At 41.6% G+C, this 15,412-nt stretch overlaps 1 protein-coding gene across 1 annotated transcript; it reads right to left on the bottom strand.

The window, feature by feature from the left end:
* Positions 1–2,038: 2,038 nt before the first annotated feature.
* Positions 2,039–15,141, bottom strand: LOC117553806 (extracellular calcium-sensing receptor-like). The gene is made up of 8 exons (XM_034227875.1): positions 15,010–15,141; positions 14,020–14,308; positions 13,851–13,937; positions 13,532–13,723; positions 12,708–13,241; positions 12,396–12,620; positions 3,020–3,143; positions 2,039–2,931 (listed from the first exon to the last, which is right to left on the bottom strand). The coding sequence occupies exons 1-8, from the start codon at positions 15,054–15,056 to the stop codon at positions 2,039–2,041; spliced, it is 2,391 nt and encodes a 796-aa protein (XP_034083766.1). The 5' UTR covers positions 15,057–15,141.
* Positions 15,142–15,412: the final 271 nt, after the last annotated feature.

Here is a 15,412-nt window from a genome sequence, read left to right as displayed (position 1 = left end):
AGTACTAGTTACTGCCAAAATAACGGCGTTACAGTACCCAACACTGACAGGGACAGATCAAGGGTGCTTCGTCATAATGACCAACCCCTTGTGTCCTGGGCTAACCCTTATAAGGGCAAGCCTGTTACTAAGCAACGGCTCTCCCACTGGTTTGTGGAAGCAATTGCTTTGGGGCTCATACGAGTCAGAGTTCGCAGGCACCCTCGGGTCCGCGAGCTCTTTCGACTCAGGGTCTGGCTGCATCCTGGGCTCTGTCCAGGATGTCTCCCATCCAAGACATTGGTGCAGCGGCGAGCTGGTCCTCGCCGCTCACTTTTGTCCGCCTCTTAACAGGCTGGACGTTCTACTCCCAGTGTGACTCAAGCAGTGCTGGGCACCTGGTTGAGTCAGAGCTCTACCTGTTAAGTTCTGGTTGGTTTGGTGATTTTCGAGATAATCTCGTCTGACAATACGGGAGCTACAATTTCCCATAGTGAGACATCGAACGGAGTGTTGAACTATATGAGAACTATAGGTTACTTACGTAACCCCAGTTCTCAGAGTAACATGAAGTGAGATGTCTCACCAGACGGCCCTCCTTGCTATGGTGAAGCGAGAAGAGGTGCTTATTTTGAATGACGCATGCGTCGTGGCGCAAGCTACTTATAGGGGGTGAATTCCCTGACACTGACGTCAAGATCACCAGCCAATCAGGATTGGCGTAATGAGATTGATGCTTTTGTTTGCTCCGCGATGAGGCGCATCCCATAGTGAGACATCTCACTTCATGTTACTCTGAGAACTGGGGTTATGTAAGTAACCTATAGTTTTACGCGCTAGAATATTGACCCAAATCTGACTCCATATCAGAGCCCCCAATGAGAGGAGGAGCCAGGAATTGGATATTAGCTCGCTCCACGTAGAATCGCTCTCTCTTCTCCCTCCCCTCACGAACATGGCGCTGTGTTCCTGATTTGCTCTATTTGTTTCAAAACCACGTTACTTCATTAAATTACCCATTTGAAACTTTGAGACAACATTGTCTCTTTTTAACTTCCTCCTGGACGCGAGAACAACGATCACGATCTACAAGAATCATCAATAATAGCTTGGTTAAAAAAGATGAAGCAATCCCTGATTACGCACAAAAAAAACACACAAAATATCATGCAAATGTTAGACTTTTAGGAGCATTTTAATCAATATTTACTTAAGTATTATTGGTTTTCTTGACTTGTTTTTACAAAACTATTAAACATTGACCATGGATCTGGCAGTGTCCTTGGGCTGTTTATTTAATCTCAATTCAATTCAATTCTCAACTGTTTTACTTGACCTCTTAAAACACAGACTCCCGATTTATCCCACTCCTTTGAGGTTAGGCTCTTTCTTAATGTGTTGGACGATGATTTTAAAGACTCTAGGCCTGGATTATTTAAATATTACTTTCCATATTTTATTCTTTATTATATCCTTCTTTTTTTTGTATCAATCAGTGTGCTTCCCAGCAAGAAGAAGAAAGTAAAAACACACACTGTTACAGAATCATCAATAACAGCTTGGTATAAAAAGATGAAGCAATCCCCGATTATGCACAGAAAAAAAAACACACAATATTATGCAAATGTTAGTCTTTTGGGAGCATTTTAATACATATTTACTTAAGTATTATTGGTTTTCTTGACTGGTTTGTACAAAGCCATTAAACATTGACCATGGATCAATCTAAAACTAAAGCCCACAGGTTTAGCAAGGTACAAGATTAGTAGACAATATTTTCCCAAAAATTCAGCATACAAAATTCCAATTAATTTTCACCACTAAAGCTCTTTGCTTATTTAATAAATATATTTATTTATTCTATACATTACAGTAAATAGTACACTGCACTATGGTTGTTAAGCTGCAATATATAAGTAGTATACAAGTATCCAGTCAATACAATTGTGAAATAAATAATTAAATAATAATTATAATTGAAACAATTATAATAATAATAATAACAATGTTGCACATTGATTACAATTTCAAATACATTTCAACTTATCATAAGCTACTTTTATTTTCCCATTAGGTGCCGTCTTGTATTTGTCTCTGGCTTTAGTAAAATAATGAAACACTTTGGAGCAAACAGGCAGAACAACAAGCCAAAGCTGGAAGCCAGAATGGCAAATGACTCCACTGCATCAGCATATTTTCCAGGAGCGCTGATATAAGCAGGGACGAATGATAGCCACACAGCACAAAATATCAGCATGCTAAAAGTGATGACCTTGGCCTCGTTGAAATTGCCAGGCAGTTTACGTGCTAGAAAAGCCAGTATAAAGCACAGGCAGGCCTGTAGACCAATGTATCCCAGAACGCACCAGAATGCAAGACTGGAACCTACGCTGCACTCCAGTATGATCTTCGAAATTTCGTATTGTGTATTTCGGGATGGAAAAGGGGGAGACTCAATGAGCCATGCAGCACAGATCACCACTTGAATTACAGTGCAAATGAAAATAATGGCCCTCTGCTGCTTGGGCCCCAGCCACTTCATGATGTTGTCCCCTGGTCTGGTGGCAGTGAAAGCAGCCAACACCACCAGGGTCTTCCCCAGAATACAAGATATGCAAAATGAAAAGGTTATACTAAAAATAGTGTGTCGCAGCATACAGGACCAATATGTTGGCTCTCCAATGAACACCAGGGAACACAGGAAACACAGAGTCAGAGCAAAGAGGATGAAGAAGCTGAGTACAGAGTTATTTACACGGACGATGGCTGTGTTTCTATGGTAGAAAAAGACCGCAAAGACAGCTATAGTGAGGCTGGCACCCACCACAGAGATCACTGTCAGGGCTATACCCAAGGAATCATAGGCCAAGAACTCCACTATCTTGAGGACGCAGACGGTTCTGTCAATATTTGACCAGAAGTCATCAGGACAAAATGTGCACTCTATGGAATCTAATGGGAAAATAATCAAATATAACATGTTGGTAGTGAAATACAAGAATTACATTGTGATTCTTTTATTTCAAGATTTTAAACTCACTTGTCTGATTGCTAATTTTGCCGCTGTCACATGGTACACAGTCAAAGCAGCAGACAGGCTCCCCACGACGGACAGCTTTCCGGGACCCTGGAAGACAGCTGGTGCTGCATACAGACATAGGCACCTATAGGGAGTAAACAATGGCTTTCAGCTCTGCAGTGTGCCAACATATTTAGTCAGTTCCTTGATAAGGCCTTTTAAAAAGAAAAAAGGGACAGCTTTGATAACTGCATTGTCAGTTTTTGCGGGTTCTAGCTATTTAAAATCGGAAAAAATGATTATTTTTCTAGTGAACATCAGTGAAGAGCTTTGCATTTTGTATTTTATATATATATATGGGCAGAAAACAGTGGAGGTGCAGATGTTATTTTCACATTGGGGACAGGGTTATTATCCATAAGCTATTCAATAATTTGTAACTTTAAAATAATAGTTATTTATTTTTATGTTAGAAGAATTCTACCAGAAGGAATATAATGTGTGTCATGATGTTTGTTTTGTCTGTTTAGTCATGGCTTTATTTTTAAATTCTGACTCCCTGTGTCTGGTCTTCCTTCCTTTTTGCCCTCCTGTGTCTGATTGTCTCATTGTGTTCACCTGTTGCCCTTGTGTTTCTGCCTCCCCTGCCCAGAGGCCTGTAGGCTACTACGAAGCCGGATTTTTGCTTAGCGAGCTAACTTCAGGGAAAACTCTGGGTTTCCGGGCCTACGACGCTGGTTCACTACTTAGCGGGCTAGATCTCCATGGTAACTTATACTGAACGGCTAGCCTGGTCCGGAGCAGGTTAGGTTCCAGGATAAGAGATCAACTCAGTGAAAGCACCGCCTGCTGACCAATCAGAGCTCCGTGTGCAGAGTTTAAAGCTATCAAGTCATATTACAGTATAAAGGAAATACAGAAAAACTGCCGTTGCAGGAAAGACGGCCGGCAAAAATCAACTGACTGTGTGAACGTGAAAATTAATAGAATATCACCTCCCATCTTCAGAGCAATCTGACTAATATAACATTAGCGTTAAGAAAGCTTACATAAATATCTGCCACAAGTTAACATAAGTACCAGGATCAAAGTAAAATTACGTACAGTCCGCGGCACTGTGAGTGCAGACTGTCAGGGTGCGTGGAAAGGATCGCGGAAAAAGGTAGGACCCAAATGCAGACTAAAGGAAAAAGGTTTAGAAACAAAAAGCGAGCTTTATTGCAAAGCTGATAACAAAAACATGGCATGAATCAAACGGTAGCTCAGGAAAACAATAAAATAAAAACTGACCGTGAAAAACATGGAGGAAGACCGGAGAGAAAAACATGAGACGATGAAGGGAGGACAAACAAACAATGAACCGACGGGGAACATAGGAAGAGACAAGACTAAATACAGGGAGGGGTAATCACGAGACGAGAAACAGCCGGGCAGGGGAGGCAAACACACAAGGGCAACAGGTGAACACAATTAGACAATCAGACACACCAGGGAAACTAACAACAGGAAGGAAAACACAGGGAGAAGGACCAGACAAGAAACAAAGAGGAAAACATGAGACAGGGAGAACAGAACCACAAAACACCCATAACACGACATACAAAACAAAAAATGTGACATAACATCAGAATCGTGACACAGACGTCGATGTGTGCCATTATCATTCATATCACATCATAATGTATCATATATTTCCTTATCTGAGTCAGCTTCTTTTGCCGTATCTGGCCGTGCAACACTCACAGTGTCACATACTGTATGCAGAAGTATTATTTTAAGCGACACATTAAGTTGACGAAACACTGGAGTCAAATGTAATTAAAGTCAGATCCACTCATGTCTTAGACGGGGCAGCGATATCATAAAACTGTTAATGTAAGCATTCAAACACTTTTTTTTACCAGCTGTATTCACCTTGCAGGTGCAAATGCTGCTTTTATCCTGGATAAAGTGTTTAAGTCATGGATGTTTAAAGTTTAACGTTTTAATATGTGTCTAATATTATAGTTCACTTTTCATTCAGGAAGTATGACGCTTACTTACCCCAAGTGAAGGAGTTCAAGTATCTCGGGGTCTTGTTCTCGAGTGAGGGAACAATGGAGCGTGAGATGGGCCGGAGAATCGGAGCAGCGGGAGCGGTACTGCAGTCGCTTTACTGCACCGTTGTGACGAAAAGAGAGCTGAGCCAGAAGGCAAAGCTCTCTGTCTTCCTGTCCATTTTCGTTCCTACCCTCACCTATGGTCATGAAGGATGGATCATGACCGAAAGAACGAGATTGCGGATACAAGCGGCCGAGATGAGTTTTCTCCGCAGGGTTGCTGGCGTCTCCCTTAGGGATAAGGTGAGAGGTTCAGTCATCCGGGAGGGACTCGGAGTTGAACCGCTCCTCATTCGCGTCGAAAGGAGCCAGTTGAGGTGGTTCGGTCACCTAGTAAGGATGCCACCTGGCGCCTCCCTAGGGAGGTGTTCCAGGCACGTCCAGCTGGGAGGAGACCGAGGGGTAGACCTACAACCAGGTGGAGGGATTATATCTCTTCGCTGGACTGGGAGCGCCTTCCCAGCTAGCGGGGAACGTTCTCACAACTTTGGCTAACATTACCTAGAGGTTCTAATAATGTTTTAAAGAAAGGTTTTAATCTGATGTTCAAAGAACCTTTTTAGGATGTTTATTCTTTCAAATAGGACGTATAATCAATCAATGTTTATTTATATAGCCCAATATCACAAATGTTACATTTGTCTCAGTGGACTTCACAGTTTGTACAAAATATCAGTATGACAATAGGACACCCTCTGTCCTTAGACCCTCACATCGTACAAGGAAAAACTTCCGAAGAAAACCCACAGTTTAAAGGGAAAAATGGGAGAAACCTCAGGGAGAGCAACAGAGGAGGGATCCCTCTCCCAGGACGGACAGACGTGCAATAGATGCCGTGTGTAAATTGAAAAGATAATACATTTGCAACATAGGTAGTCCAAATGTTTGGAAATGCATGTGTGTATAATAGGAAGATGAATCCACGAGGATATCCATCCAGGACCTATGATCCAGGACCACAGCCACGACTCAAGATCCAGGGCTCACGATGCAGGACACAGGACCGCAGGATCATCCATGACTCCGGATCCCAGCGTATATAGACACCAAAAAGAAATACATTTGGGGAAGCTGGGTTAATCGGAACATGAGAGTACACAGGTATAGACAGAGAGAAGGAAGAAGTAAGATGTCCCCCGACAAACTAAGCCTATATCAGAAAAACTAGGGGCTGAATCTAATCAGCCCTAACTATAAGCTTTATCAAAAAGGAAGGTCTTAAGCGCACTCTTAAAAACGGATAGGGTGTCTGCCGCCCGAACACAAACTGGAAACTGATTCCACAAATGTGGAGCTTGATAAGAAAAGGCTCTGGCTCCCATTGTACTTTTAGAGACTCTAGGAACAACCAACAACCCTGCATTCTTGGAACGCAATGCCCTAGTAGGACAGTAGGGTATAATGAGTTATTTAAGGTAAGATGGCGCCTGCCCATTAAAGGCTTTGTAGGCGAGAAGAATACTTTTAAATGATATCCTGTGTTCTATAGGGAGCCAGTGTAAGGCAGCCAGAACAGGAGTAATGTGGTCCCTTTTCATAACTCTGGTTAGTACACGAGCTGCAGCATTTTGAATCAGCTGAAGCGACTTGACTGACTTCTTGGTACACCCTGATAATAAAGAGTTACAATAATCCAGCCTTGAAGTAACAAATGCATGGACTAGTTTCTCTGCATCGTTTTGAGGCAAGATATGCCTGATTTTTGCAATTTTAAGTAGATGGAAGTAGGCGGTCCTCGAAATTGATTTTATGTGGGCGTTAAAGGATAAATCCTGATCAAATATAACACCAAGATTCCTTACAGTCTCACTGGAGGCCAAATTAATGCCATCCATAGTTAGTATATCTTTAGATAATTTGTTTCATAGATTCTTCCGGCCAAGTACAATAACTTCAGTTTTGGTCGTGTTTAACATCAAAAAGTTTAAGGTCATCCACGTTTTTAAGTCCTTGAGGCAGTCTTGAATTTTATTTAGATGATTCATTTCATCAGGCTTGATTGATAAATATAGTTGAGTATCATCCGCATAACAATGAAAATGTACAGAATGATTCCTTATAATATTGCCTAACGGAAGCATATATAATGTGAACAAAATAGGTCCGAGCACTGAGCCCTGTGGCACTCCATGGCTAACTTTGGTTTGCGTGGAAGATTCATCATTGACACGTACAAACTGAGAGCGTTCAGATAGATAGGACCTAAACCAGCCTAAAGCAGTTCCCTGTATGCCAACTAAGTGCTCTAGTCTTTGCAATAAGATATCATGATCGATAGTATCAAATGCAGCCTTGAGATCGACACAACAATAATAGAGACAAGTCCCTTGTCAGAGGCTATTAGAATGACATTTGTGATTATAACCAGAGCTGTCTCTGTGCTATGATGTGTTCTATAGCCAGACTGAAAATCTTCAAATAAATCATTGTTTTTTAAGTAATCACACAACTGTTTTGCGACCGCTTTCTCAAGAATTTTTGAGAGGAACGGAAGATTAGAAATAGGTCTATAATTGGCTAAAACCTCTGGATCGAGGTTGTGCTTTTTAAGAAGCGGTTTTATCACTGCTACTTTGAATGATTGTGGAACATAGCCTGATAATAAAGACATATTCATAATATTTAATAAAGAAGTGCTAATTAATGGAAAAACTTCCTTTAACAGCTTAGTTGGAATTGGGTCTAACATACACGTTGATGGTTTAGAAGAGAGAATCATTGAATTTAATTGTTCAAGGTTTATGGCTGAAAAGCATTCTAGTTTACTATCTAGTGTAATATTATAACTTACGTTTCCGGGAGCTGTTGATAACACTATACTGGTCAAAGGCAAGAGGTCATTAATTTTGTTTATAAGAGTAACAATTTTATCGTTAAAAAAGCACATAAAATCATTACTACTGAGTGCTATGGGAATAGAAGGCTCAATCGAGCTATGGCTCTCTGTCAGCCTGGCTACAGTGCTGAAAAGAAATCTTGCATTATTATTATTCTCATCTATTAATGAAGAGTAGTAGGCTGCTCTCGCCTTACGCAATGCTTTCTTATATTCATTGAGAGTAATATGCCAAATTAAACGAGATTCTTCAAGTTTAGTGGAACGTCATATCCTTTCAAGTTGTCTCGACTTTTGCTTTATTTTGCGGGTTTCGGCATTATGCCATGGAGCTAATCTATGTTGTTTTATTTTCTTCTTTTTCAAAGGAGCAACAGAGTCTAATTTTATTCGCAGCGCATCTGTAGCACTATCAACAACATGATCAATTTGGGGTGGTGTACATTTTGTATAAGTTTCCTCCCCTACATGCAGACATGCTATCGAGTTAAGTATTGGTGGAATCTCTTCCTTAAATTTGGCTATAGCACTAACAGATAGGTTTCTGCTGCAGGAGCTTTTGACTAATGCTTTGTAGTCTAGTAACAGTACTTCAAAAGTTACTAAGAAATGGTTGGATAAAGCAGGATTATGCGGTTCGACTAATAGTTGCTCAATTTCAATACCATAAATCAGAACAAGGTCGAGAGTGTGGTTATAGCAGTGGGTTGGTTTATTTACACTCTGACAAAAACCAACAGAATATAATATAGAGTTAAATGCAACAGTAAGGCTATTTTTATCATCGTCAACATGAATATTAAAGTCACCTACGATAATTACTTTATCTGTTTTAAGTACCAAAGTTGATAAAAACTCAGAGAATTCTGATAAGAATTCTGAATAAGGACCTGGTGCACGGTACACTGTAACAAATGAGATTGGCTACAAAGTTTTCCAGGTCAGATGCGTAAGACTAAAAACGAGACTTTCAAAGGAGGTATAATTTAATTTCGGTTTAGTATTGATAAGTAAACTTGAGTCAAAGATTGCTGCAACTCCACCTCCTCGGCCCGTGCCTCGGGCAACATGAGTATTGATATGGCTGGGTGGAGTGGCCTCATTTATGCTGACATATTATTTATGTCTCAACCAAGTTTCAGTGAGACAGCATATATCAATATTATAATCTGATATTAAATAATTTACCAATATTGCTTTAGATGCTAGAGATCTCATGTTTAAGAGACCACATTTAATATTCCTGTTTTGTTGCACTGTAGTAGTTGTTACATTTACTTTTATTAGGTTATTATGTATGACACCTCTATTAGGTTTTACCTTAAATTGTCCTAGGGCAGACACACACACCGCTAATATTGGGTATTTTATTGGGTTCGGGATTCCTATGGATGACTGCCTAGGAGAGAGCGCAGAGAAGCGTGTAAGACTGCGACTCCGCCTCCTGGTCTCAACTCCAGTTTGTCATGGATTAAGTCCACAAAGCCCTGAAATGTTTGCCGAAATGAGATTTGCACCTTCCAAAGTAGGATGAATGCCGTCTCTCTTAATCAGACCAGGTTTTCCCCAGAAGGCTGTCCAATTATTTACGAAGCCCACATTATTTGCTGGGCACCACCAAGACAACCAGCGCTGAAATGATGACATGCGGCTATACATGTCATCATTGATCAGATTGGGGAGGGGACCAGAGAAGATTACGGTGTCCGACATTGTTTTAGCATAACTACACACCGACTCCACATTAAGTTTGGTGCATTCTGATTGGCGTAAACGAACATCATTACCACCGACGTGAATAACAATCCTACTGTATTTAAGTTTATTTTTAGACAGCAGTTTAAGATGAGCCTCAACGTCGCCCGCTCTGGCCCCCGGAATGCATGTGACTGTGGAGGCTTCGGTCTCTAAATTCACGTGTCTCATAATAGAGCTACCAATAACCAGAGTTGGCTTCTCAGCGGGTGTCTCGCTGAGTGGGGAATATCTGTTAGATACGTGAACGGGTTGGTGGGGACCTGCGGGTTTCGCGTTATGCCCCTTCTGAACAGTCACCCAGTCTCCCTGCTGCTCGGGAGTTGCCGGGGGACGGCTAATAGGAGCTACCTTTTGCCGGTCCGCACCGGCTAACATGGGCTTTACTGTAGCTGAGTTACTTTCTAAGATGCGGAGCCGGGCTTCTATGGCTATGATTCCCACCTCCAACCTAACAACTATACTACATTTAACACATGTATCGGTACCAGTAAAGGAGGTAGGGAAGTAACCAAACATGAGACAGGAAGAGCAGGAAATAACACCCAAGGGTGGGGAAAGAGCCATGGCTAGCTATCAAGCTAAAGTAGCTACCGTTAACAAACCCGAAAAGAGTGTAGGCAACTGTGGAGTTACAGTTGCTAAGAGAAGGAGAGTTGTGAGTGCTTAAGCTGTAGTAACGTGTGATTACAACGTCAGATAGTTGCCGTGATCAAGAGTTTTAAAACGATCGATTAAGTTAAGATAATAAGCTATCAACAACAGAACAGGCACACGGGATACCCGGAGATGACAATGACAACAACAACCGGAAGTTACAACATGCTTACCGCAATAGTGGTCCGTGTAGAAACCGCAAATTCGTATAAAAACGAATTTGCATGCCAATATTCACTCACATGCACTTATAATCACACTAAGACACAAAAGTCCAAAAGGGTAAACCTTGCATTGTCATAAAGAGAGACACAAAACATTTTGAGGAGCAGGGTTTTGTACATGATCTGTTTGATTTTGATTGGGGAAAAATTGATTTGTGTGCTGATGTTGAAACTGCATGTTCTAATTTTTATGAAGGGACGAGACAATCCTTGGTTTTCTGCTGAACTGTATAGTCTCCTACATGAGAGAAACAAGGCCTGGGCAAAGGCTAGGAAATCAGGCTCAGAGATAGAATGGCTGCGATTTAGGCAGCTAAGGAATAGCTTCACATCACATATCAAAAGTGCTAAATCGAAGTATTATCTGTCAGTTACCACAAAAAACCTGAATATTCCTAGAAAATGTTGGAAAGCCATAAAATCGATATCCACCAGTGAGATCCGTAATAAGCTACCTCCTTGCCTTACCACAGCATCTATTACTATATTGGACAGGGCCACCATGTTAAATTGTGTTAATGAGCATTTTGTGTCCTGTGGCTCTCTGTTCGATTCTGTTACTAACTCTGCTTCTGTGATCACCACAGTCCGTGACTCTGAACAATGTGCTGCAGCGCCGTCTCTACACACTTTGAAAAAGTGCGAGGAGCCAGGGAATAACCGAACGGCAGACGGTTGTACTGGTACGATATTCCCTGGAATGAGAAACGCAGGAATTTCCTGTGTTTTGGGATGATGGGTACGTGGAAGTATGCATCCTTCAGGATACGGCCAACGTAGGGCGCCGTCCGGCGATCATGTTGGCCTGTCTTACCCCAAGAACGCCGTCAGGTTCGGCTCCATAGAAGGGCTGGCTGGGAAATCAGCATCTGTGAACCCCTCAACCTTGGTGAGGGGAACAAATGTGGCCACCGGAGCCTTCAGGGTCCTTGGGTTCGCCGCCGCCCCCTCCTGATACCTCCTGATGGCCGGGAAGCGTGGCCAGATCGGGTCACTCCTGAACGTCTGCACCTGCGAAAAAACTGGGGGAGAAGAAGGAGGGGAGAACCAAACGGGCTCTCTGCTGGAACTGCTACTTCCGCGACCCGACCGTGGATAAGCGGGAGAAGATGGATGGATGGATGGAAGTATGATGCTGCGCTGTCAGTACGCTTCTCCATGTTTGTGATTGGTCAAATGTTGCTAACCCCGCCCCTTTTATGTGAACACGCGCATAACTAGATAGGGCAAAGCTGGCTTGAGTTAACGAGTTGATAACCAGCGTCGTAGGACCGCTTAGCGAGAGCGCGTTTGTTTTGGATTAGGTAAGCCGGGTAACTCAAACATATCCAGGTTATGTTGTACCGGCTTCGTAGTACAGGCCTCGGCTGTGTCTTGTCCTATGATTACCCTTCTGTGTGTTTCGTCTTCTCTCCCCCTTTGCTCCTTGTTCGGTCATTGTCTTTTTGTCCTGGTAACCTGTCTGCCCATGCTTGTAAGTGTGTTCATGTCTGTCTTTTTCCCCGGTTTGTTAATGTTTAGTAGTTTCTTGTTTTTTTCTGTCATCTCCTTTTGTTTAATAAAGCTCGGTTTCTGTTGATACTTCTTGGTTCCCTTTTTTTACTGCGTTTGGGTCCTCGAACCACTATCCTGAGAATGTGGAGCATTTAATCACAAAACACGTCACACTGTATCGCGGGCTTTCAACTTATTTTCACTGTAATGCAAAGGGACTCACATCTTATCCAGCTTTTCCTGGCCACCTGACTTACCTCCACCTAAACTTACAGGATTTCAAAAGCTGGCATCTGATGGATGAAGGTAAAAACACAGTGTGAGCAGCTTGCCTCACTCTGATGCCCTGCCCACATGATCCTGTCCTCCTGGATTAACAGCTCCTCTCCGGCAGGCTTGGTTCCATCAAACAACCCCACGTTGACATATTCAATGTTCCCGCCCATGCCTCTCTGCCAGTTGAGAATGTCATAATAAGATATAGAGTCGCCCTTTAGGTCAAAGTTCACTTCCTCCCCGGCAATGTTAAATGTCACTTCCTGGAGGTAGTGCTGGAGCTTGAAAACCAAAAGATAATATGAAATGTGAAAACAAGTTAAAAAAGACAGTTAAAGTGAAATTACTGTAAGAAAATGTAAATATACCTGCCAGGGGTATATGTTGTTGCTTTGAGCACATGAGTTGTATTGGAAAGGGCCACTGCCCGGTTGACAGAGAAGAAGGTTGTGCAGGGAATGAGCAAATGCATACACAGCCTTATAGACGTTATAGGCCACTCTAGGGCTGGATGTATTCATGTAGGCTGAATGCTGCTCTAACAGGGTCTCCTGTCCTGAGCATGAAGGCAACAGGGATCCAGACGACAGAGAAGGGTCACAACCATACAGAGCCTCCCACAGCTCCTTAACTAGAGTATTATTACGATACATTTGAGGGTTGACTGTCCGCAGGTAGTCACTGAGTCCGGAGATTTTACCTTTTCTGATGCCAAACCCGATGGTGCCCCCTAGGTAGGGGTAATACTCACTGGCTGTAAAGACGGATGCTGTGATCAAGGCTTCACTGGCAACCCACTGGATTCCAGTGATGTTCTGTGTCATATAGTCTCTCAAGAAAGGCGTCAACTCCCCCTCAGTCGAAAATACCACCACCACTTTTGCAGTAGAGCTACGCATCACCTTCACAGATAAGACAAACAATGATGGAGGAAATCGTTTCATATGGAAAGGAAACAAATAAAGTAGGTTAAAGAATGACTAATAGGTAATGTGTGTAGAGTCATTATATGTTAAAAACAGTATATAAAAAAGATGCTTTGAAAAACAGCAGTGCGTGCTAATGAACCCTATCTACTTGTTAGTCTATTGTTATGAAATAAATAACATAAACATTCCCGATGTAGGGAATTTACTATAAAGTTATCTTTGTGTGATTAACGCTCTCTAATTCTATAAAACCTGGCATTTACCTGCAAGATCTCCAGAGTCCTCTGCCGATTGTAGAGCATAGGTATCATTTCTTGGTACGCTACACACACTTTGGTACCCTGTAATTCTCTCAGTAAACCTTGCACAGCGAAGCGCCCATATTCATGGTCTCCTCGCACCAACCCTACCCAAGTGAAGTTGAAGTGTACCAGCAGCTGAGCAATGGCTTTCACCTACATTCAACACAAAATAGTTACACTTGGCTAAAAACACATACATAAAGAACATTTTACAGACTAAATTAGAAGTTCTTTTTTTCACTGAATAATGATCAACAACCTATTAAGGCCAAACTCTCACCTGATAATCATCGTTGGGGATTACTCTGAAGAAGGTGGGATGGTTTTTTCTGTCAGTAAAACATGCACACGAAGAAAAGTAACTGATCTGTTTAAAGAAGGATACAAAATTGAGTATAGTAAAGCAATTCAATGTTTGGGTGATTACAGATAAAATAAAAAATCATTACCATTGGGATTCTGAATGGTTGCAGGATTCTTGACACCACCATAGATTGAGCAGAACCAGATTCCCCGATCACAGCGAGGAGTGGAGAGGCACCGCTGCATGTGGGAGAGTCATCCTCACTCAGCCCATTTAACACAGCCAGAGCAGCCCTCTGGCCGGTCAGTGGATATCCACATGAATCAAATATTTTGTACCCAAGTGTGTAATTGGGTAATAGCTCTGCACTCTGGTTTATCTCCTCCACTGCCAACCTCATAGTCTGAGCCCAGCGGAAAGCCCTGGGATCAAATCTGCAGCACACAAGAAATACATCACAGATGCACACAAAATACACATTCAAACTTATTGTGTGTAGAAAAGGTACAATTAAAGGCAGAGATTATGTTAATTTTAAATACTTTTAAATTGTAGCATTGCATCTTGGTTGATGTGATAAAATAACTGATCTGTTTCTTTGTCTGCATGTTCTCATTATTTTTATAATATGTTCCCAGGATATGTCTTTAATAAGTTCCCTATAATTGACATGTTGTTATTATGAAAGACCGATGTAAATTTGAACTTATTTAGAGGAAAATAGAGACATTGTTCAAATGCTGCACTTCTAAGTCATTCAAAATCTTTTATTTTTGCATTATGGAGCAAATTATCATTTTCTAATATAAAGAGTATCAAAATACATATCTTTATATGAATCTTCTTTAAATTATTTTAGAAATAATCAGGGAATTACCCACCCAAAACGATGTCAAAGTCAGTTTTTGCATGTCTTTCTCTGGATAAAAATATTTTTTAAAAGCAATTAATTCAAGCCAACACTACATACATGTTTTCCAACATGTCACGCTAAATTATTAATGAATACTAAAACCTAGTCAATACAAGTATATTCTGTTCAATCATTCAATAAAACAAGAATGCTAGTTGCATACAATGTTTCATACACAAGTTATATACTCACACTAATGTTTCCACGTCAATCAAAACTCACCCATTGCATTTTACTGGTGGCCTGTAGGTGCAGTTCAGGTCTGGCATCTCCTGGTTATAGTGAAGGGGGAAGATCCCTCCAATTATATAGTCACCTTTGGCCACAAAGCCTGGCTCAAAACTGTTTTGGAGTTTGCATACTTTGGCTGAAGATGGTGGTGAGGGGTTGCTGGATATTGGGGTATACATTAGAGTTAGGACACATTGAGAGTAAAGCAAGTGAACTAACACAAGTCGATTCATATTACACATCCCAATAAACAGAGAGAGAGAGAGAGAAAGAGAGCAAGAAATTAGGCAAGTTATAAACACTTTGTCACCTAAGTGTTACATCTTATTGGTGACAGAGTGTGACTGGATTGGACATCAGCAGCTCCGCCTGATTTACTAAAGGGAGTTAACAT

The sequence above is a fragment of the Gymnodraco acuticeps genome, unplaced genomic scaffold, assembly GCF_902827175.1.
Source record: "Gymnodraco acuticeps unplaced genomic scaffold, fGymAcu1.1, whole genome shotgun sequence".
Lineage (NCBI taxonomy): Eukaryota > Metazoa > Chordata > Actinopteri > Perciformes > Bathydraconidae > Gymnodraco > Gymnodraco acuticeps.
This window is presented reverse-complemented; position numbering and strand designations above follow the sequence as displayed.